At 34.9% G+C, this 23575-nt stretch overlaps 1 protein-coding gene across 3 annotated transcripts in view; it reads right to left on the reverse strand.

Moving 5' to 3' along the window:
* Window positions 1–3638: 3638 nt before the first annotated feature.
* Window positions 3639–23575, reverse strand: part of LOC110453699 (recombining binding protein suppressor of hairless-like) — a 42528-nt gene continuing 22591 nt past the window's right edge. For all 3 annotated transcript variants that reach the window (XM_021502765.1, XM_021502763.1, XM_021502766.1), the window contains 11 exons: window positions 22258–22284; window positions 20073–20168; window positions 17558–17723; window positions 16808–16982; window positions 15898–16035; window positions 15291–15403; window positions 14295–14435; window positions 12303–12458; window positions 11752–11855; window positions 6666–6747; window positions 3639–6297 (listed from right to left, as the gene is read on the reverse strand). In XM_021502765.1, the coding sequence (XP_021358440.1) occupies window positions 6103–6297; window positions 6666–6747; window positions 11752–11855; window positions 12303–12458; window positions 14295–14435; window positions 15291–15403; window positions 15898–16035; window positions 16808–16982; window positions 17558–17723; window positions 20073–20168; window positions 22258–22284 (1393 nt within the window). In that variant the 3' untranslated portion in view covers window positions 3639–6102. The remainder of the gene's footprint in view (window positions 6298–6665; window positions 6748–11751; window positions 11856–12302; window positions 12459–14294; window positions 14436–15290; window positions 15404–15897; window positions 16036–16807; window positions 16983–17557; window positions 17724–20072; window positions 20169–22257; window positions 22285–23575) is intronic.

Here is a 23575-nt window from a genome sequence, read left to right on the forward strand (position 1 = left end):
CACAGGCTACACAATTGTATATTCTACCACGTCTGTGATGTAACGACGGTTTTCATTGGTTAAAAAGAGTGCATTATTGTGCAATATACCATGCGCGTGCCAATAACCAATGCACGTGAAATAGTGTGCACGCATGCTGTTCCAACAACCTCCCCGTATTTTATTATGAATTAACAAAAATAGCAAAACTGTCAGGCGGGATCAAAATATTTGACAGGCCTGCCATTCAAAAGATTACACGGATCTAAAGACCTAAAGTATGTGGGTCCGTGCAGTGAAAATGGTTTATTAATTATTGACATTTAAAATGTACAGGTCTGAAGACAAAATGGTAAATTATTAATTACTTCTGTTTTTACTTCACTGGGTAGTGCCATACATTTCACGATGTGTGTATGTACTGTCAAGCGTTGATTTCATGTTTTGACGAACGATGTCGATAGCGTGCCAATGTTTGATTGATTGAAATAAACATTGTATCTGACGTCACACGTGTTCAGTTGTTTCCTGTCTGCGAAACGTCGTCTGCTTTCAAAAAAAATCAACATGGCTTCAAGGTCAAGTTCCTTGTTTTATTGTGGGGAACTGTGTCGGGTTGTTGACTTTCACCAACCAAATCCTCAATTTGCCAAACAATTTGTAGTGAGGTCTATGTGCAGTGGCGAAACCAGGCAGGCTTTTCTTCACCAACTTTTGGACGATATACCAGAGGACAACATACGTCCCTGGGGTAGTCAGGAGGATGACCAGCCATTGCCTCCATCAGTGAATTCGAACATGTTAGCCATGTAAGCCCTCCAGTTACTGGTATGTGCGCGACAGGTAATGTGACTGGGACACACGCCCCAGAGACCAGGGCCTTGCACACGCAAAAGAACAGCGTCTAATTTGCATATCGAATTATCTAGGTCATGTCGCCTTATAAGACAGCAAAACTTTACAATTAGTTACATTTGACGTGGTAGAATAAAAATAATCAACTTATGTTCGTGCATTATGGTGGAATATATAACCCAGGATTCGAAAATGTTGGAAAAATAATTAACTCAGGTCTTCATTAATTATTTTTATCAACTTTTTCTCACCCTCATTATATATTCCACCATAATGCACGCACATATGTTGATTATTTCTTAAATAGTAAATGAGACGACAAATAGTTCATTGAAGGTGAAATTGTTTGTTTTTTTATTTACATACCGATACATATTTACATAATACCTGAAATTTTGGTTCAATTCATAATACACATTTCTCATTATTGTGACAAATTTATAGTTCATAAACTCATCATTTTTTTAATTTTTAAAAAATTATACTGGCACTTTAGGACAGAAAAATAGTATTATATTTACACATTTATATATATAGAAATACAGTATTATAGTACAAAATGTACATCTATTTACACATTGATATCTATAGCAGAAGAGAGGCAACATTTTTACATGGTAAATTCATACAGGCATCGGGAAGATATATACGACATAATTAACTATAAAAGCAGAATGAAATATATAAATTATATATAATAAAAGCACATCAATTTTGGCAAAATGGAAAAATTAATAAAACCAACAACAGGTAAACAATTTTTAACATTCTAGAATTAAATATTGTGCATGGTTTCTGCTGAAAGCTAAAGTTATGTCCCTTTAGCCATAAGTTGTCAGATGAGAATTTTTTTTCTAGAATTACAAATTGTGAGCAGATCTGATACCAACATAAAATATTATGAAATTACGTTTTGAAACAATCCTCGATGTAGAAACATGAAATAATCTATGCTGATGATACCAAAACTCCAACAAACCTGCTGCCTTGTCCAAAAACAAATTTCATTTATAAAAATCTATTGAAGAGTTTTTTCAAGTCTGCACAACTTTTGGAGTCCATCAAAATGTCATAATATCACCTTGATTTGTCCAAAACAAGCAATAAACCATTTCTTTCTCATAGTTTGCTGCCTTCATTTTCACTTTGTCATGTAAGAAATTTTTACGTACATAATTTTCTTTTTAAATGTAATGATATGTTTTGAACAGATCCTGCCATTTTTCAGCCAGAGGAATGATACATAAGATGTGGCAGAGCGGCATTTCCGAGGTGACAGTATTAGCTTGATTATTATCATTCTCAATTAAGATCGCATGCCAATGTCAATTTAATTTTCAAATTAACTTTTTCAGTCCATGCAGTGAAATTTTAGATGCAAGTCTAAATAATTTCATTTATTTAATATATTGGATTTTTTCTGCTAATTTCAAAATCTGTCAAAATATTTCGACAGGTTTCACTAATCAGAAGCAAATGAATCTGACATTTTTCAGACTTGCATCAAGAAGTATGATCAGAAAAACCACAAGTTTTGAAAACAAATTATCTTAGTATGAAAGCTGTATAACAAATGTGTGTTTACATCAATGTATAGCAAATGTGTGCTTTTATCAACAGATTTTCTTTGAATTAAAAATAAATATTATCGTGGTATATGGTGTCACGAAGGTCAAAATTAAGTAGTTGTAGGTGTTTGGTGGTTTATTCAGCTAAGTTTCCTATTGTATACAGTTTTATTCTATTAAAAATCTTACATCAAATCAGAGTGATTGCGAAATTTACTATAAAAATATTATTTAAGTTTTAAAAAGCTTACGAAGAACATAAATGTTTTAGAAGTCTAAAAACTTTCCATGATATGCTAAAACATAATAGAAATTAATTGTTGTTTATGATTAGTCATAGATTGCAGGGCACCCCAATAGTATCCTGATGAGTGACCTACAGTAACCTTAGGTGACCTACAGTGACTTACAGACCTTTATTGTCACATTATGACATGACCATTTATCTACCACCCAACCTTGTTTAGAAATCTATTACCGAGGTAATATTCAATATTTTATGTTAGTGTGACAATCTACTAGGCTGAGCATGTTACCCTCATTTTAACTGTTTTCTTCCATTTTTATCATCATTTTTATCTTATTTTTTCGTTAGTTTCTCAGGCACCGTCATAAAAAAACAAAAAACAAAAACCTTAATGCTGTGTAAAACTTAGATATTGCAACTATCTTATTTTGTTAGAAAAAACACCGACCGACGGCCAGTACCAGTTCAAATAATGAGTAATTCGATGAAATCAAAAATGCCATAGAACACTATCTGTGGATAGAAAGACCGATGTGATTATTGAGAATTAAAAACTGCTGCTACAAAACTCAAAATGTACTGCTAGTCTTTGTATTTCTTAAATATACCTATTAAAATAAATAAGATCTGTTAGAATAAATATGTTAATAAATTAAATGTATGCAATTAGTTATCTTTTCTTATAAAGAGTCACAGATTTTAACTTTTTCATTTTAAACGAATATTCTGTTTTTTATAATGCCATTTCAAACTAAAACAATAAAAAGCAACTGCCTATCAGCAAGTGTTTTAAATAGACTGAGGTTCTACAAATTCTTAATGCAAGATTTTAAACCCCTTCAGCAACATAACAAAGCAAAGAAAAAGCAGTAAATTAACGAGTGGTTAATAGTAACAGCTTAAACTAAAATAAATGCCCTTTTATTAAGACCTATCATTTCCAACAACATGATGCTCAGGTGATCTGTACATGTATATATTGGTGTTTTTTTGTTTTTTTTTTATTTTTTTTTTACAAAAGTCACAATAATTTAACAAACCTATGCTTTATCTTTGTAGATGATATTTTTCAGTCGGTAGATATAGATTGGGAAGCACACAGCATATTCTACACTTTCTTACAAAACTATCTAATGTATTGTGGGAGGTACAATTATTGAACTAAACTTCTTCAAATCAAAACTTTTAATTTATTTCTTTAAACTAGATATTGGTAGTGTTGATCAGTTAAAATTGATGGCCTATTAAGTAAAACCACCATCAACTTCAAACTTGTAACGAAATACAAAAGAAAGGTATTACTCCCATGCTGTTTCTAGCACAGCAACAATATTTGATCACCGACCGTTTCATTTAATAACTTATTAAAACAACCTTGTTTTCTTATTCTATTTTGGAAAAGTTTCATTTAATAACTTATTAAAACAACCTTGTTTTCTTATTCTATTTTGGAAAATAAAGTGTCTGGACTAACAAGGTGACACAGACAGGTATTTGACATGATCACTGGAGTAACGAGGTCTAATGTACAGGTGTGTACATGTGTCGACTGAAAAAGTTCCACAGTTTGAGGTAATTGCCTGGCTTACATTCAGGTAGGCGAGTGATCGCATTTTCTGTCAATATAAATGTACTAAAATAATTACAAAAGTAAAATATCTTATTAAGTTGAAGAGTTTACACCATCTAATCTTTTTGAGTCGTTATATGTATCTTAAATATCTCTGAACCCATTAAAATGTAGTGAAAAGTTATATCTTCAAAATACAAGATTTCACTTTACATTGACCAATCAAACACACTTTCCATACTCACACTGACCAATCAAAACACAAGACTTTTGTATAACCCAATAGAAATACATCTAAATCTTACTGAATTAACATTACTGGGAACATCTGTTCTTGTACATTTATTGCAACCTTGGCACAACATCGATTTTCAGTCGGTTTCCAATAATTACCACCTCATGATTAAGTCATTTCAAAAAGTAAAAGAAATGCGCTAGACTTTGAAATCATTATCACAGTATGTTGCACTGTACTAAACACAGATCCTTATGGCTACATATGTATCTATGTACTGTAAACATTAGTCAAATCCATATCCTGATCAGTACAGTAGTCTACCTAGGCTGGGCTAATTAATATAATTTCGCTCATTGGTGTAACAGAATTATGTACCAATTTCTAGACTCTAGAATATAATCACTTGTCTTGAGTGGCCAGTTTTCACAGAGAATCTCTGACGTAAGTACAACCATGTAAATAGCGCGTCAATTTTTATGAAGTTTCATGGATCAATGAAGTCAGCTTTGACAAAAACTTCAACTACTTTCCTTATTTTCTCCTAAAGTTTTCTATCTTGAAGTAGTTAAATTATTTTCTATTTTATTTTATAGGAAATTGCAAAACAATGCTTGAAAAAAGTTAACTATAAGTAATACAATGTATCAGCAACAAGTCTGAACAGTAAATCAATTATAAGAAACACAGTTTAAGCAATTGGATGAAAACCGAAGTAGACATCTAAGCTGGTAAAAGTACACATCTTGTACTGAAATACGGAAGGTCCACGGGTTGTGCTGCCTACTTGTCAGATGTGTGTGCTGCCGTATAAGGGCATATACAGTATAGAGTGAAACAGTTTTCATTTTACATTGAAAAACGTAACTTTCCAAATAATCCTTTCACTATAAGTTCATGACCTACATGTGAATTTTATGTTGAAAAAAAATAAGAAATGACAACTGACCTAATTTTCTAAGAGCAATCAGAAACTTTAAAAAAGATTTTGACTTTTGAGTAATATGAACAGTGAATTAAAAAATATCTATTGTAACTGTAAATGTTTGACATTTTAATTAATGGTCATGGATGAGTGAGGTCTTTGTTCCACCTGATAACTTATAACAAAACATATATTGGTGGTTTTAACATTTACCAAAGAAACCATGCACGAATTTTCACAGTATCCATGGAAACTAAATTGGAGGTAACTAACGTTTTCAAATGCTTACAAAAGCAAAATTAGCACTGTGTAACAAAGAGCAGGAGAACAAGAAGCAATGATCTGAACAAGTTGTCCAATCCTTTCTCCCCTAGGATTCAATATTCACGGTTTCCTTCACTTATGGAACACAGATCATTTCCCTGTTGATACCTGTCAGTCATGTCACTGTAGCCAATCAGAGCTCAGTGGGTGTGTCATTGTCCGGATCACACAGGTAGGCATTTGGGTTGGCGTCATATGACCACAAATCTAGTTTTTTGTTTCTGACAAAAGCAGATGAACACTGTGGTCTTTGACCTTTGAACTACTTAGTCACTGATCTCTGAAGCTCGTAGTTGCTGACCTTTTGAACTACATAGTGGTTGATTTTAGAACTATGCAGTAGCGGACATTTCAACCCATAAGAGGTGTGTTTATAATATCACATGAGAGTTCCAGGTGTCAGTGGGCAGTCCTATTGATGGCATCATCCATAAGGTTATAGTGTGAGGTTGAGTCGGGACTGGAGGAGGAGTGGCCGTGGATGATGCGGTCCACTTCCCGACAGCCCTGCCGGGGGCCCGGCTCGGGCGTATACGTAAATGTTAGTCCTGTAGAAAATATTATACCATCACATCGCACTAGAGAAACAGGCACCTGTAAACAAATCAGAAAATGGAGATAGATTTATCCATGCAAAACACTTATTTCAATACAAGAGGAAGCATCATATGAATCTAACAGTACCAGTAGGAGCTTGGAGAAATAAGATTGTTTATGATGTTCAATAATCTTATTACTGAAACAGTCATATTTCAGGGTACAGCTGAACTGTTGTATCAAACTTCAGTGATAGTTCATACATCTCAAGAATACATTACTCAAGTCAGAATTCATCAATTCCTTAATGTGCTTTTAACAAATATTGTTCATATTAAAAGGAGTAGACTATATAATGCTGTTACACAGCTTACGATTTGTTTGTTGTAAGGCTGATAACAGCCATGGCGACCACACTGACTCACCTGTAGGGGTTGTCGTACCCATCGCCAACCAGCCCTGAAGGCAGATATATCAGGTACCACACAAAACATCGTGTCCTCACACCTGTCCGACAAAACAGTAAGGAACGAATTTGTTAAATATATCTTCGGTTAAAATACCTCTGTAACAAAGACATCAACAAAAGTACAAAACAAGCTAGTTCATTAAACTGAGGAGTTTTTATAACATCTTAAATAATGCACCATATAGATACTGAACAAGACCAAAATCCATCACATTTCAAAAACAACATTGCAGAAGTCTGATCCAGAAACTAAAAGTGTATTTTTTTTTTTACATAACAGGAACACATACAGATCCATATATATACTGTATTGGTCTGTACAACGCAACACATACAGATCCATATATATACTGTATTGGTCTGTTCTACACAACACATACAGATCCTTATATATACTGTATTGGTCTGTAGAACACAACACATACAGGTCCTTATATATACTGTATTGGTCTGTACAACACAACATGTGTACAACATAACACATACAGATCCATATATATACTGTATTGGTTCCATATATATACTGTATTGGTCTGTACAACACAACATGTGTACAACATAACACATACAGATCCATATATATACTGTATTGGTTCCATATATATACTGTATTGGTCTGTACAACACAACACACACAGATCCATATATATACTGTATTGGTCTGTACTACACAACACATACAGGTCCTTATATATACTGTATTGGTCTGTACAACACAACATGTGTACAACATAACACATACAGATCCATATATATACTGTATTGGTCTCTACTACACAACACATACAGATCCTTATATATACTGTATTGGTGTGTACAACACAACACATACAGATCCTTATATATACTGTATTGGTCTGTACGACACAACACATACAAATCAATATATATACTGTATTGGTCTGTAGAACACAACACATACAGGTCCTTATATATACTGTATTGGTCTGTACAACACAACATGTGTACAACATAACACATACAGATCCATATATATACTGTATTGGTTCCATATATATACTGTATTGGTCTGTACAACACAACACACACAGATCCATGTATATACTGTATTGGTCTGTACTACACAACACATACAGGTCCTTATATATACTGTATTGGTCTGTACAACACAACAAATACAGATCCATGTATATACTGTATTGGTCTGTATAACACAACACATACAGATCCTTATATATACTGTATTGGTCTGTAGAACACAACACATACAGGTCCTTATATATACTGTATTGGTCTGTACAACACAACACATTCAGATCCATATATATACTGTATTGGTCTGTACAACAAAACACATACAGATCCATATGTATACTGTATCGGTCTGTACAACACAACACATACAGATCCATATGTATACTATATCGGTCTGTACAACACAACACATACAGATCCTTATGTATACTGTATTGGTCTGTACAACACAACAAATACAGATCCATATGTATACTGTATTGGTCTGTACAACACAACACGTACAGATCCATGTATATACTGTATTGGTCTGTATAACACAACACATACAGATCCTTATATATACTGTATTGGTGTGTACAACACAACACATACAGATCCTTATATATACTGTATTGGTCTGTAGAACACAACACATACAGGTCCTTATATATACTGTATTGGTCTGTACAACACAACACACACAGATCCATATATATACTGTATTGGTCTGTACTACACAACACATACAGATCCTTATATATACTGTATTGGTGTGTACAACACAACACATACAGATCCTTATATATACTGTATTGGTCTGTAGAACACAACACATACAGGTCCTTATATATACTGTATTGGTCTGTACAACACAACAAATACAGATCCATGTATATACTGTATTGGTCTGTGCAACACAACACATACAAATCAATATATATACTGTATTGGTCTGTACAACACAACACACACAGATCCATATATATACTGTATTGGTCTGTACTACACAACACATACAGATCCATATATATACTGTATTGGTTCCATATATATACTGTATTGGTCTGTACAACACAACAAATACAGATCCATGTATATACTGTATTGGTCTGTGCAACACAACACATACAGATCCATGTATATACTGTGTTGGTCTGTACAACACAACACATACAAATCAATATATCTACTGTATTGGTCTGTACAACACAACACATACAAATCGATATATATACTGTATTGGTCTGTACAACACAACAAATACAGATCCATATGTATACTGTATTGGTCTGTACAACACAACACATACAGATCCATGTATATACTGTATTGGTGTGTACAACATAACACATACAGATCCATATATATACTGTATTGGTCTGTACTACACAACACATACAGATCCTTATATATACTGTATTGGTCTGTACAACACAACACATACAGATCCATATATATACTGTATTGGTCTGTACAACACAACACATACAGATCCATATATATACTGTATTGGTCTGTACAACACAACACATACAGATCCATATATATACTGTATTGGTCTGTACAACACAACACATACAGATCCATATATATACTGTATTGGTCTGTACAACACAACACATACAGATCCATATATATACTGTATTGGTCTGTACAACACAACACATACAGATCCATATATATACTGTATTGGTCTGTACAACACAACACATACAGATCCATATATATACTGTATTGGTCTGTACAACACAACACATACAGATCCATATATATACTGTATTGGTCTGTACAACACAACACATACAGATCCATATATATACTGTATTGGTCTGTACAACACAACACATACAGATCCATATATATACTGTATTGGTCTGTACAACACAACACATACAGATCCATATATATACTGTATTGGTCTGTACAACACAACACATACAGATCCATATATATACTGTATTGGTCTGTACAACACAACACATACAGATCCATATATATACTGTATTGGTCTGTACAACACAACACATACAGATCCATATATATACTGTATTGGTCTGTACAACACAACACATACAGATCCATATATATACTGTATTGGTCTGTACAACACAACACATACAGATCCATATATATACTGTATTGGTCTGTACAACACAACACATACAGATCCATATATATACTGTATTGGTCTGTACAACACAACACATACAGATCCATATATATACTGTATTGGTCTGTACAACACAACACATACAGATCCATATATATACTGTATTGGTCTGTACAACACAACACATACAGATCCATATATATACTGTATTGGTCTGTACAACACAACACATACAGATCCATATATATACTGTATTGGTCTGTACAACACAACACATACAGATCCATATATATACTGTATTGGTCTGTACAACACAACACATACAGATCCATATATATACTGTATTGGTCTGTACAACACAACACATACAGATCCATATATATACTGTATTGGTCTGTACAACACAACACATACAGATCCATATATATACTGTATTGGTCTGTACAACACAACACATACAGATCCATATATATACTGTATTGGTCTGTACAACACAACACATACAGATCCATATATATACTGTATTGGTCTGTACAACACAACACATACAGATCCATATATATACTGTATTGGTCTGTACAACACAACACATACAGATCCATATATATACTGTATTGGTCTGTACAACACAACACATACAGATCCATATATATACTGTATTGGTCTGTACAACACAACACATACAGATCCATATATATACTGTATTGGTCTGTACAACACAACACATACAGATCCATATATATACTGTATTGGTCTGTACAACACAACACATACAGATCCATATATATACTGTATTGGTCTGTACAACACAACACATACAGATCCATATATATACTGTATTGGTCTGTACAACACAACACATACAGATCCATATATATACTGTATTGGTCTGTACAACACAACACATACAGATCCATATATATACTGTATTGGTCTGTACAACACAACACATACAGATCCATATATATACTGTATTGGTCTGTACAACACAACACATACAGATCCATATATATACTGTATTGGTCTGTACAACACAACACATACAGATCCATATATATACTGTATTGGTCTGTACAACACAACACATACAGATCCATATATATACTGTATTGGTCTGTACAACACAACACATACAGATCCATATATATACTGTATTGGTCTGTACAACACAACACATACAGATCCATATATATACTGTATTGGTCTGTACAACACAACACATACAGATCCATATATATACTGTATTGGTCTGTACAACACAACACATACAGATCCATATATATACTGTATTGGTCTGTACAACACAACACATACAGATCCATATATATACTGTATTGGTCTGTACAACACAACACATACAGATCCATGTATATACTGTATTGGTCTGTACAACACAACACATACAGATCCATATATATACTGTATTGGTCTGTTCAACACAACACATACAGATCCTTATATATACTGTATTGGTCTGTACAACACAACACATACAGATCCATGTATATACTGTATTGGTCTGTTCAACACAACACATACAGATCCATGTATATACTGTATTGGTCTTTTGTCTACACCAGGATATATAATGTTATATAGACAAGTTGTAACAGTGGTAACTCCAGTGGGATTGGACTGATGTTTTACTGGGTTACTTCCCTTGACTCATGAATGTGAACAATGGTTGCTAACAATGTCTACTTTAGATGTACATCTTTTACAGGAACAGGTATGGTCACAATAGATGACATATTGGTGACACAGCATTAGGTTTATTTAGATATATAAGCCTCACAGATAGAATATTTCTCATTACTTAGTACACTAAAAACTGATTTCTTTATAACACATATAAAATGAATAATAAGCTTTCTTTATGCATGTCACAGAGTGTATAACATGATGAAGGAAGGTAAACAAGGAGATCACTCTGTCTGGCCTGTGTGATACTGACCTGAACATAGTCTCAGCCTCCACATCACCAAACCAGACCTTGAGTGCTGGCGTGAAGTTTTCCCCCGATAGTTCCAGCATCGCTACATCACCACCACCATTTAACTGAAACAGAAAAATATATATAAATAAATAGGAAATGTCTGTTGCTCTCATGCAAAATAATGTCATTATTAGACAAATTTCTACAATTATTAGCAGGGACAATGGTCGTTGAACCTTAAATATAGACTATAGTATAAAGTTTGATCGACATCTGTTGACAAGTAAGTCCTGTTGCGTTCTCTCAAGATTCCGTGTCATGGACACTGAATCATAATGGAACTCAACAGGAAAAGACAGAACAGGATGGACAACACAACATGCCCCTGCATAAAATGGTGGGGACAGGATAGATAATCTTTACTTACACGGGTAGAAGAGTGACAGTTTCTGACTTGTCCCATCTCCTCATAAAAGGTGTACTTACATGTGAAATACTGACCACAAGAACAGGAGTGTCCAGGTTTTTGACTAATCCTAACCCCCTTATAGAAGCCTAGATGTACTTACATGTAAAGTACTGACCACAGGCACAGGAGTGACAGGGCTCTTGACCGGTCCCATTCCCTCATAGAAGTTGTATTCGGCTTTGTCTGTGCTGATTATCGTCCAGGAAGCTCCATCATTAATCATCTCCTTATTAAGTTCTTTGGGACATGGTGTGGCCTGTCATACAGACAAGTTATAATATTAGATCTTCATCACATTAAAATAGGCAATATCACACTATGACTGTCGACACAGATCGCACAATTTTTTGTGGACGCAATTTCACCAATGACTGAGCAGTGCACTAATACACTTAGTAAATTTGTATAACTAATAATAATAATAATTCAAGGTTCTTATAAACCGCTTTATCACAACCTAGTTAGAAGGTCATCTCAAAGTGGTTCACAAATGATTATCTGTGGTTACAGGGCCTATGACACCAGCCAATATCTTTCTCAACTCCCTGGGGAGTTACAATGGAGCATACAGCCGGTGCTGCCATTTCGGCGCTCACAGCTAGCATTCTACAATTCTAGCACTACCCAACCACGTACTCATTTACAGCTGAGTAGACTGGAACAAGCGGAGTTAAGTATCTTGCTCAAAGATACAACACAGTGCTGTGCCGTGACTCGAACATGCAACCCTTTGTCAGTGCCTGAAATGTACAGTAGCCCACTCGCCATCGGTGGGGTACAATATGGAATTGTCATATGTATCAATATTGTATTATCTTTTGGAAGAACTATCCAAAATCTTTTGGTATAGCTTTATATGTTGGTTATCTTATTTTAAGTAACCCCCCCCCCCCCCCGAATCTTCTCTGTCCCCAAATCAATAAATTATATATTAACATCTCAAGTTTAACTGATGTTAATGTTTCATTAATGATTCATTCAATATGATATAGTACATGTACATTCAATCAATACATCTGTACTTGTAATAGGTTCATACAGGTTTCATACAGCCCTCACTAATTTCATCCAGGTTTCATACAGCCCTCACTAATTTGAAGAGTTTTCATAAATGTTTTCTATTAACCAAGCCCCTAGTCCGAGCTGATCAACCAATTTCTATGGACTAGGCCTTCAGTATCAGTACCCATGTCAACCCTTAATATGGAAGGTCTCCTTAATACTGAGCTATATACTCCACATAGTACCAATATCAACCCTTTTCTGTGGACGAGGTCTCCTTAAAACTGAGCTATATACTCCACATAGCACCAATATCAACCCTTTTCTGTGGACGAGGTCTCCTTAATACTGAGCTATATACTTCACATAGTACCATTATCAACCCTTTTCTGTGGACAAGGTCTCCTTAATACTGAACAATATCACAAATAGAATTAAGCTACAAGTGAATGCAGTATTCAACCAAACAGTTTTGTTTTTTGTTCATCAATTATTCACAATTTTTTCAAGGGTATCAAAGTGAAACCCAAGTATTGAATAATTGACTGGCAGCACCATATATAGGCTATAGACACAAGCTTGGGGTTTAAATGTTGAAGTTTATTACTCAATGAAATTAAACAATGTTATCTACTTGGCAAAAATTCCTAACAATTGTTCCCCTCTACTGATAATCCCCTGTTAATTTTTCTTTGTGGACCACATGCTTATTTTAAAATTGAATTATTTAGCGAGATAATTAGAAGAAATAATGAAATCATCAAGCCAGTAGGTTTATGCTAATTCTATTAGTCACAGATCAATGGACCATGCCACATGTACAGTGTAACAACTTTCTCTCTATCGATCAAATTGCAAGATTGATTTTTTTTTTTTAAAGAAATATGCTTCATCAAGATCTTGTTTTGAAGTTGTAAGAAGGTATAGATTTAGAGATGTAAAATGCTTGAGGGTTTATGTCATCACTTAAATGTAATGAATGGTGATTCTGATTTATGGGTAGATTTCTATCAAACATGTTATAAATTCTTTGAATACTCCTTTTTGACATGGAAAGTTGAAAGATTATCTGCCCCTGTACTACACCTACCTGGAACTGAATAATTCGCTCCTGTGAGAGACAGAGATACATGCGCTCAGAGTCTTTCATGTAGAACGCACACTTATGAAGTTGGGATACAGGATCATCAGCATCCAATATGGCTGTCTGCTTGTCAACTTTTCGTATTATCTGAATAATAGAAATAACAAGATGTTTGATTCTGTAACATATAGTAACAGTAAATCTTCCTATCAATACTTCTTCTCCAAGAAATCCTTGCATGTTTTGTAAGAATCAATCTGGATTTAAAACCATAATCTACCAATATAAACTTTACTGAGGTGAGGTTATACTACTTTCACCATCAAGACCATGCCCCTGATCATTAAACAGTTTTTGACGTAAATGCAAATTTCAAATTCAGTGAAAAACATATTTGCAAGATGTGCATGCTCATGTTTTTAACACATGTGCATGGTACATCATGCAAATATGCTCAGGCTGGTTTTTGCATGGAACTTCAGCCTAAATTCCCTCTTGATCTCAGAAAATTCTGTCTAGCCCTTTACATGTAGGTTCCAAACATCTGTCAGGCGCTGCATTACAACCTTGATGTGACAACATTCTCTAACGATTAAAGCACAAAGTGAACGTTACATTACACAGCAGACTTGTCACATGGTAGGCAGGACAATGAGTCCATCACCTCAAATGTGGTATTAACAGGAACTCAAAATCCTTGAAATAAGAATAGCTGGTGTCTAGAATTTGGCAAAGTTTCATTTGAGACTAACGTTTTATCTTCCTCTGTTAAAACCATACATGTGTGATAGAATTTAGTATATGTATTACTGTATATTACAAGGTGAATACTAGCAAGGCTAGATAATGAGTTGTGCTGATCTACAAATGTAGCCTGCAAACCTTCATTAAAACTGTGAAAACACATTTAGGACTTCCCCATCAACTGGACTTGTGAGCGACATGTACTTACAAGGCGAGGTAGAGCTATCCCTGTAACAGAGCAGACTAGTTTGTACTTACAAGGCGAGGTAGAGCTATCCCTGTAACAGAGCAGACTAGTTTGATAGTAGAACCGTAATGGATATAACCGTCGCGGACCGTGAACTCTTCAGACTCGCCTTCATTCTCGTCCACTGTAAACAATCGTAACAGATTTCTTTGTTACAGGATATTCAGGAATAAATGGGGACAGCATAGTACAGAACAGTTTGTAGAGTGTAATACAGTTTGAACTGCATTTCCAACACAACAAAAGACGAACTTCCCAACGTGCTTAGAGTTTTTAAATTTGTTGTAAGTACAGTTATGTCCTTGAATAAAACTTTTACACTTAATTATGACAGCTCAAATCTAATCAGATATAGAAATGGGTACCGGTCGACACATACTAGGAAGAAAATATTTGGATACAATGACACCTGTTCAACCCCAGAACCTCAATCGTGTCCCCGATTTAGAAAAAGATTTTCTTTTTATTTATGGAGGCAATAGTTTTACTGTACATATACATGAAGGTGTATGGTTAATTTCCCATTAGATTTGGCCTTCTCTACTTGCATACAAATTTACCCATTGTTATTTGCAGTATATTTGCCCCTCACAGTTTCAGAGAATTACTTATACTTACAGAGGTGTATGGTAAAAGCTCCCCATTCAGTTGAGCTGGCGTGGAAGTTGTTGTTTTCTACATGGAGGTACCGCGTGCTGACAGTTTGAGAGCGAAGTCGGTTAAACAGTGCTACCTTTGTCCCTGAGGCTATACATACTGTAACACAAACATGGTGCTAGATCAGTGATCAGACTTTTGTATCTACATGGAGACTTATATGATCTATTACCTGTTACTGAGTGAGATTGGGTTATCTTAGCCGGAGACGGAGATAATCAGATCTCGCTCACTTACAGGTAATTGATTTTTTTCTTGCACCTTGTAGTTTTTGCCAAGTCTACAAGTATCCCGTCTGGGGCCTCAAATAAACATGGCCTCTACAACTACTTAAGCTACATTTGAATTCTTCCGAGTGAAATGTTGTCCGTCCTCAAAAAGGAAACAACGTATTTCACAGCATAGATTATATTTTTTCTACAACATCAGATATCTAGCACAGGGTATGACGTGGGATATCTCTGTTTGAGGTGCGAAAATAATGAATCTTTGCCCACTTTCGATTGTGAGACAGAAAAATCTCAACCCACAGTATGACTTTTAAATGTCAAGCCTAAGGCTCTGCAGTGGGGCAAGACATTCACAATTTTATGCTTCAAGTTGAGATTTTCTCCCAACACGAAAAATTAATTGTTATGCTTTCTACATCCATCATGAAGCCAGCTATAATATGATGTAATCTGTTCAAACAACAGTTGTGATCCAATTGTTTTCCTTAAGATGAATTAACAAGATTAAATAACATCTAAATCAAGAACATTTACATAAGCTTCTTGATTCCTACATCTCTTTGTGATGAACTTACACTGTCTCCCATTGAAAATGACCTAGAAAAAGAAAATTCACCGATGTCTCAGTCTGTTATACTTACAATCAGCATTTTTCAATGACTGTTTCTTTTTGGAGGGTTTTGATATGACTTTGATTCGTTTACTGTTGAAGACCCCAATTTCTTGGTCACATCCATAGAACATCTTCACAGACAACATAAAGTGCTTTCTCTTATCGGAGTCCGATATATATAATGTCTTAGCGGCACAATAATTCTGAAACAGGAAACCAATCAAATGTTAAGATGAGTTACATCACTGAAGCAATTAAACAGAAGCATAGCTCCGTTCAAGGATATTTCAACTTTTATCGCTATAATATGTGACCCAATGCAGATATTTTTTTCATCATATAATATACTATTATAGTGTAGTGAATATATCAATACACTAGTTTGTAATATGTCAACAGTAATATTACACAAATAGACGACTTATGAAGTGACATGTGCCTCATCTGATAAAACATGATTTCACATAACCATGCATGTAAGACTGACATGTACAGGTTTGGTTAAATGTAAAATTTATAAAATTTGTTTACATTTTAAGACAAAAATATGGTCACGATTTCAATTCAGGTGTAGGCTTGTTGAAAGGAAAACTTCTATACTCATTACATAATCTCATGTTCTCTTATATAATGGATATCTTATATATATATTCATATCAGAACAATTATATATACATTTAATATTAATCATGAGATGAGTAATTCCATTCTATTGTAGTCGCCACAGTATAGATTTATGACAGACAACAGTCGGTAGCCGAGGAGGACAGAGACCCACCTTTCCCTCCAGGTTGAGCTGTACCATCTCCTGGTCCGAGTTACCGATACCCATAAAGGCACACACGATGGAGTCATGTTCTGTTGAAGCTTCCCTCTCCAGTTCCTCCTTTTTCTTTTTCCAGCCACTTCCAAATAAATATATACAGGGAGGCGGACAAAAGAATCTGTCAATGACACCAAAGAACGTTGATAATACTTTGACAATGGAATGCTGTTTGAATTGTTCACGCTCTTTACTTGACAAAAGAAATAGACGTTTACCAAATTTCGCAAAATAAGTTTTCAATTACTGTTTGTGTCAAAAAAACACTACGCATTTATGATTTGTTTACAACCAAGAGGTCATCTAAACCTCATTTTCGATGTAAATTGGGGGAAAAAATACAAGAGACCCCCATTTTCCTTCACATGTTTTTTCATATTCTTCTGTTTATTCAAAGTTGTTATTTCAATTCACCAATTTTGCAAAGGCTAACAATATCACTACTCAAAATATTCCATCATGGTTGTATAGTAGAGTGGTTTAATTCTGATTTTAATAAACAAGAGGCCCAATGGGCCTGCATCGCTCACCTGGTAGCCCTTCATCCTAGCATGCTACTTGCCAAATATCATAACCCTAACCTCTTGGTTATTAAGAATGGGTTGTATAAAGGTTTCAAACATATGTGACCCCTGTGACCTTGAATATAAGTTAAGGTCATTCATTTGAACAAACTTGGTAGCCCTTCATCCCAGCATGTTACTTGCCAAATATCATTATCCTAGGCCTCTTAGTTATTCAGAGGAAGTTGTATAAAGATTCTTTAAGACAATTGACCCCTGTGACCTTGAAAATAGATGAAGGCCATTAATTTGAACAAACTTGGTAGCCCTTTATCCCAGCATGCTACTGGCCAAATATCATAACCCTGGGATTTTTGGTTATTCAGAAGAAGTTGTTTAAAGTTTTTAACATATTTGACCCCTGTGACCTTGAAAATAGGTGAAGGTCATTTACTTGAACAAACTTTGTAACCCTTCATCCCAGTTTCCAAATATCATCACCCTAGGCCTTGCGGTTATTAAGAAAAAGTTGTTTAAAGTAAAATATTGACGCCGTACGCCGCACCATGCCATAAGCTCACTTGGCCCTTTGGGCGAGGTGAGCTAAAAATATATGAAACATTGATGTTGTGTTGTTTTATATATATATATACATTTGTGTGTATATATACATACATAGGTAAGTATAGAAGACCTACAGTAAACATGTACTTTACCTGTAACATGCCCGGAGGCACGACCCAGACCAGGTGAGTATAGCTCATGTAAATGTGAATGTTTTGTAATGTGCTGTGCCGGTGCTGTGTTGATTGTTTGATTGATGGGGCTTTACGTCCTTGTGCTGTGTTGGTCATGTGCATGTGTTAAAAACCTGTTTGTCTATTTATATAGATACTTCTGTTGGTCAGTTTGTAGGTGTGTCTATATTCGGTAATTTTATTGGTCCTGGGGGGGTCACAGCTAGAATTATAGTCAGGGTATTTGCCACCAAAAGTCAGTGGAAAGAAAGATTTGGAGGAGAGCTGATAAATATATACTATTATACATACTATAGAAATCACAATACAGAACAAAGGTATGTGTAGGTTTTAAGATATTTGATAGAGAGTGCTATGTTGTATTTTTAAATGTGTATAATATAACTAATCAAATGAATTATATTTGATAAAGTAGTATAATTGTGTATTTTATTAAATTGAAAGCATTTGATTGTAATTAGTTTGTATTCTGTCTTTAGAATATTTATCAACATTAGTCTGAGGAAAGGGTTGGAGGGAAACCTTTCAAATTGGAAGTTCCAAGTTCCAGTTGATAATGCCTCCATTCCATAAATGGTGTGTGTATTTGTAAAATGTGTATTTTCTAATAATGTATCTCTTATTTGTGTGTTGAAAGTATGTCTGTTGTTTGTAGAAGTAACTGTGAATGTATCTCATCATTTATAGCTCTTTTTGTATGAAATGTAATTGCTATACAAGTAATTCATTACAGGTAATTCGTAAAGTTAAATTATGATGAATTATGATATATGTAGAGTTAATTATATGTAAACTATTTCATAAATTATGTAATGATAAGATTTATTATAAAAGTAATTCTTTCAATATATAAGTAAAGATAAGTCTTTGTAGATTTGACAAGGATAAGGAAATGTATATCTCTGTATATGTATATCTAATATTTTGATGTATTATGTTTTTAAGTGTTATTTGTGTATATTTCTCGGGTGTCAATGTCAGCCTGACTATTCATGTTAGGTCAGGCATGGTCAGGATGGATCAGAATAAAAGGAGAGAACCCTAAGACACATTTTTGTTATACATTGAAATGAGTCTGCTACAATTGCTCTGCAACAATTTTTGTCAGTTCCTGTTAACTTTATTTTGTGAACAAGAGCATTAACTGACTTAATAGATGCATTACTAAATTTGAATTGATATAAAAATGCACAGGAAAATATTGCTCACCTTTTTTCATTTCCGTAAGACTTTTGTGCAACTTTTGCATGTAAAATTACAAGTATCTGATCGCCTCTGTCTTTCAGGTAGGTTCTCATAGCTTCCCTGTAACAGAAATATGTATTAACATTTATTTCTTTGTGTTCTCAACATCGTTATTTTCTCTCCTTTTTCCTCATAGGGAAGAGACACACTTCCTTTCTACCTCTAGAAGCTTTATTTCTACAGCTTCTGTCTAACATGCCTGACCATCAACTGTAGTTATACAGGTATCCAGTGATTCTGTGACCACAGTGACACCAGAAAGTATCATACCCGTGATAAGCCCATGCCTAGTAATAAGCCAACCCCCCTTTTCTTACTTTCCTTGCATAGGGTTGATGTAGTCCCCTTTTCTTCAAAGGTTAGTGACAGTTACTATACTTCATTTAGAAGTGTCAATAATTATTCACAACATAGGCATTTTTTCTGTTGTTGATGTTTGGTGTATGGTGATATGTGCTTTGAAGTGACCTCAGTACCTATAGCCCTTTGAAGTGACTTCTGTACCTATAGCCCTTTGAAGTGACCTCAGTACCTATAGCCCTTTGAAGTGACTTCAGTACATATAGCCCTTTATAGTGACCTCAGTACCTATAGCCCTTTAAAGTGACCTCAGTACCTATAGCCCTTTGAAGTGACCTCAGTACCGCCCTTTGAAGTGACCTCGGTACCTGTAGCCCTTTGAAGTGACCTAAGTACATATAGCCCTTTGAAGTGACCTCAGTATCTATAACCTTAAGTCCTGGATTACCAAACTTAACATGATCAGCAACTGACAGATATTAAATATTGCCATGCTACAGATTATGATATTCAATTTACTGTAATATTTTTTTCCCTTCTAAATCACTTGAAAAAACATTTCCCTTAATTTTACTTCAAATGATGTAGCTTGTAGAGATAAGTGCAAAAAATGAATTAATAAATCCATCGGGAAAACAAACTAGAAAACATTAATACGTCATGACAACACTGATGATAATCTTCCTTAAGCTTTGTCTGAAGTATCAAGACTACAAGTCTATATATAGCACCAGTGAACACAACAACAAAGAATGTTATACAAAAAGCACTGTCAGCTTGACATGCCTAATCATCAATATAATCTATGAGGTTGCTAAGCTAACCAATCCCTGAGAAATGTCACCTGCGGTCAACAATGGGTGATCAAATCTCTACTGGACAATACCTGTCTGATCATCTGCTCCATTCTCTTGAGATTCCCCATTCATACCTGCACCTTTGGGCAGGTGAGAAAATCCAACGACCTTCCCTCCCAGGTGTCAATGAGTTATTCATGCAAAATGCATGAGGACGATTTTTACCCTTTTTGATGTCATTTAAATGAGATTTTAAATGATACATTAAGTATATATAGAACATGGAAATACTCATACTTAAAAATTTGCATTAATGACTTAATACACATTTTGAAACTTCTTGTCCATGGAGAGTAGACCTAGGGAATCTGATCAATGGCCGTAGAGGATCGGAATAATTCCTGGTATTCAGAATCAGACTCTGTTTATAGATGTACAAAAAAACACTACAGCGATGAATATACCTGCATCCCATAGGGGGCGAGATGAAAATACCTAGCTAGGTATACGAAATGTATGTATGCACTACAAATCTATGCCTGACTTTTCCATACCTGGTCAACAGGTCACAATAGGAGTCGGGTTTCCTGTATGACAATGCTCCTTCATGGCCGTATCTACCACTGCCAGAGAATACTCCGACTTTATGAGTTGGTTTGTCTGTGCTTTACGTCCTATTAACAGCTATGGTCATTTAAGGATGTGCCAGGTTTGGGTGGTGAAGGGAAGACAGAGTTCCCGGAGGAAAAAGCACCAGGTGACTGCCCCATGTAGGCCTCTAACCTGCGTCCAAGTGGTGGAGGGCTAATGATTGTAGCTGGTCAGACTTATGAACATATACATACAGGATTTATATTTATGAACGAAGATGCCATCTCTCCTCCACCTCATTCCAAGGAAAACTATTATCAAATTTATTGAAAGGGATGTTTGAATACCCCAACTCCTACTAATCCGAGTGGTGGAATTGTATAGCCCTGATTACAGCCTCACCTCCTGATTCGGTATAACAAATACAGTCCTACCAAAAACTGCTTCATGGGTGTTCTTACCTTGTAAGTCTCTGGTCTTGGTATTGACTGAAATTAGAGAAAACATATTATATTATTATATATATTGAATTATTATATTATAACTTTTTTTGACATTTACTTCATTAGGTATTTATTTTATTTGAAATTCTATCCCTTTTCCGAACTTTATATGGCAGAACAGGGTTTCTTGAAGCGACCCCTGAGAGTGTCTTTTGAACGTCTCAGTGTTAGCCTCGATTTTTGGATTTGAAAGGCCATATCTATTTGACATGTGTTTTGATTCTCTTAAGACAAACTATTTTTTGACTTGTTAAATTGCTAAATGCCACAAGTCAACTTAAAGCCCTGCAGACTGAGCTGGAGAAACTTTGGATTCAGAAGTATTGCAATCTCATGAAAAATGACAATATATCAGAAGAAAAAAACTGTAAAGAAATAACATGAGATATATTAGTTTTTTCTTCTAATTGTAGGGGTGATTGGTACAACTATGATAACTAACATGGTCTGACATCTATCTTTGGAGACTATAAGGATGAAAAAGGCTCCCAGCAGGGGTTTAATTTAGAGATCAAGAAGGCTTGGCCCTTCAATGGCAGCTACAAACATATTATGTATGTCTACACTCAAGTTTATTAGTCTTTTGGGCATTCACCCTTTTAAGATGAAACAGTCACTTTGGAATAAATAGAAAAAAAGGTCATATCAATATTGGTTACATATTTCAGTCAGAGAATACATATTCAGAAGATTTATTACATACTTACTAATAAATACGAGTTTTTTGTATATGCGATACGACACAATTGCTCTAACCCATATCATCCCTCGCCGTATCACCCCCCAAACCCCGTATCAGCCCCCGCCGTATCACACCGTATCACACCTCTTTTGGAAAAAAAATCGTTTTTCAATATTTCAAAAATAAAAATAAATCATAAGATAGTAGATTTTATTAGTAAGTATGTAATAAACAGAATAAAACACGCCTTTTTCCATATAAAACCCAGTATCAACCCTCGACCAATATCAGCCCTCAGGCCTTCGGCCCTTGGGCTGATATTGCAGTCTCGGGTTGATACTGGGTGTGATATGGAAAAAGGCATGTATTATTCTCTATATATTTACCATCAAAGGCAACAGATATAGATTAATGTTCTCAATAAAATTAGAAATAAAATTTTGGTTCAAGTCAAAAACACATCAACTGAAAAAGAAGAGGACACCAATTTGGTCTGGTTGCAGTTAGGGTACACGTATACATAAGACAACACTTTTAAGGCTACAGCAGATATACAAATGTACAGGCTACAGCAGATATACAATGTACAGGCTA

Source organism: Mizuhopecten yessoensis, unplaced genomic scaffold (genome assembly GCF_002113885.1).
Source record: "Mizuhopecten yessoensis strain PY_sf001 unplaced genomic scaffold, ASM211388v2 scaffold7491, whole genome shotgun sequence".
NCBI lineage: Eukaryota > Metazoa > Mollusca > Bivalvia > Pectinida > Pectinidae > Mizuhopecten > Mizuhopecten yessoensis.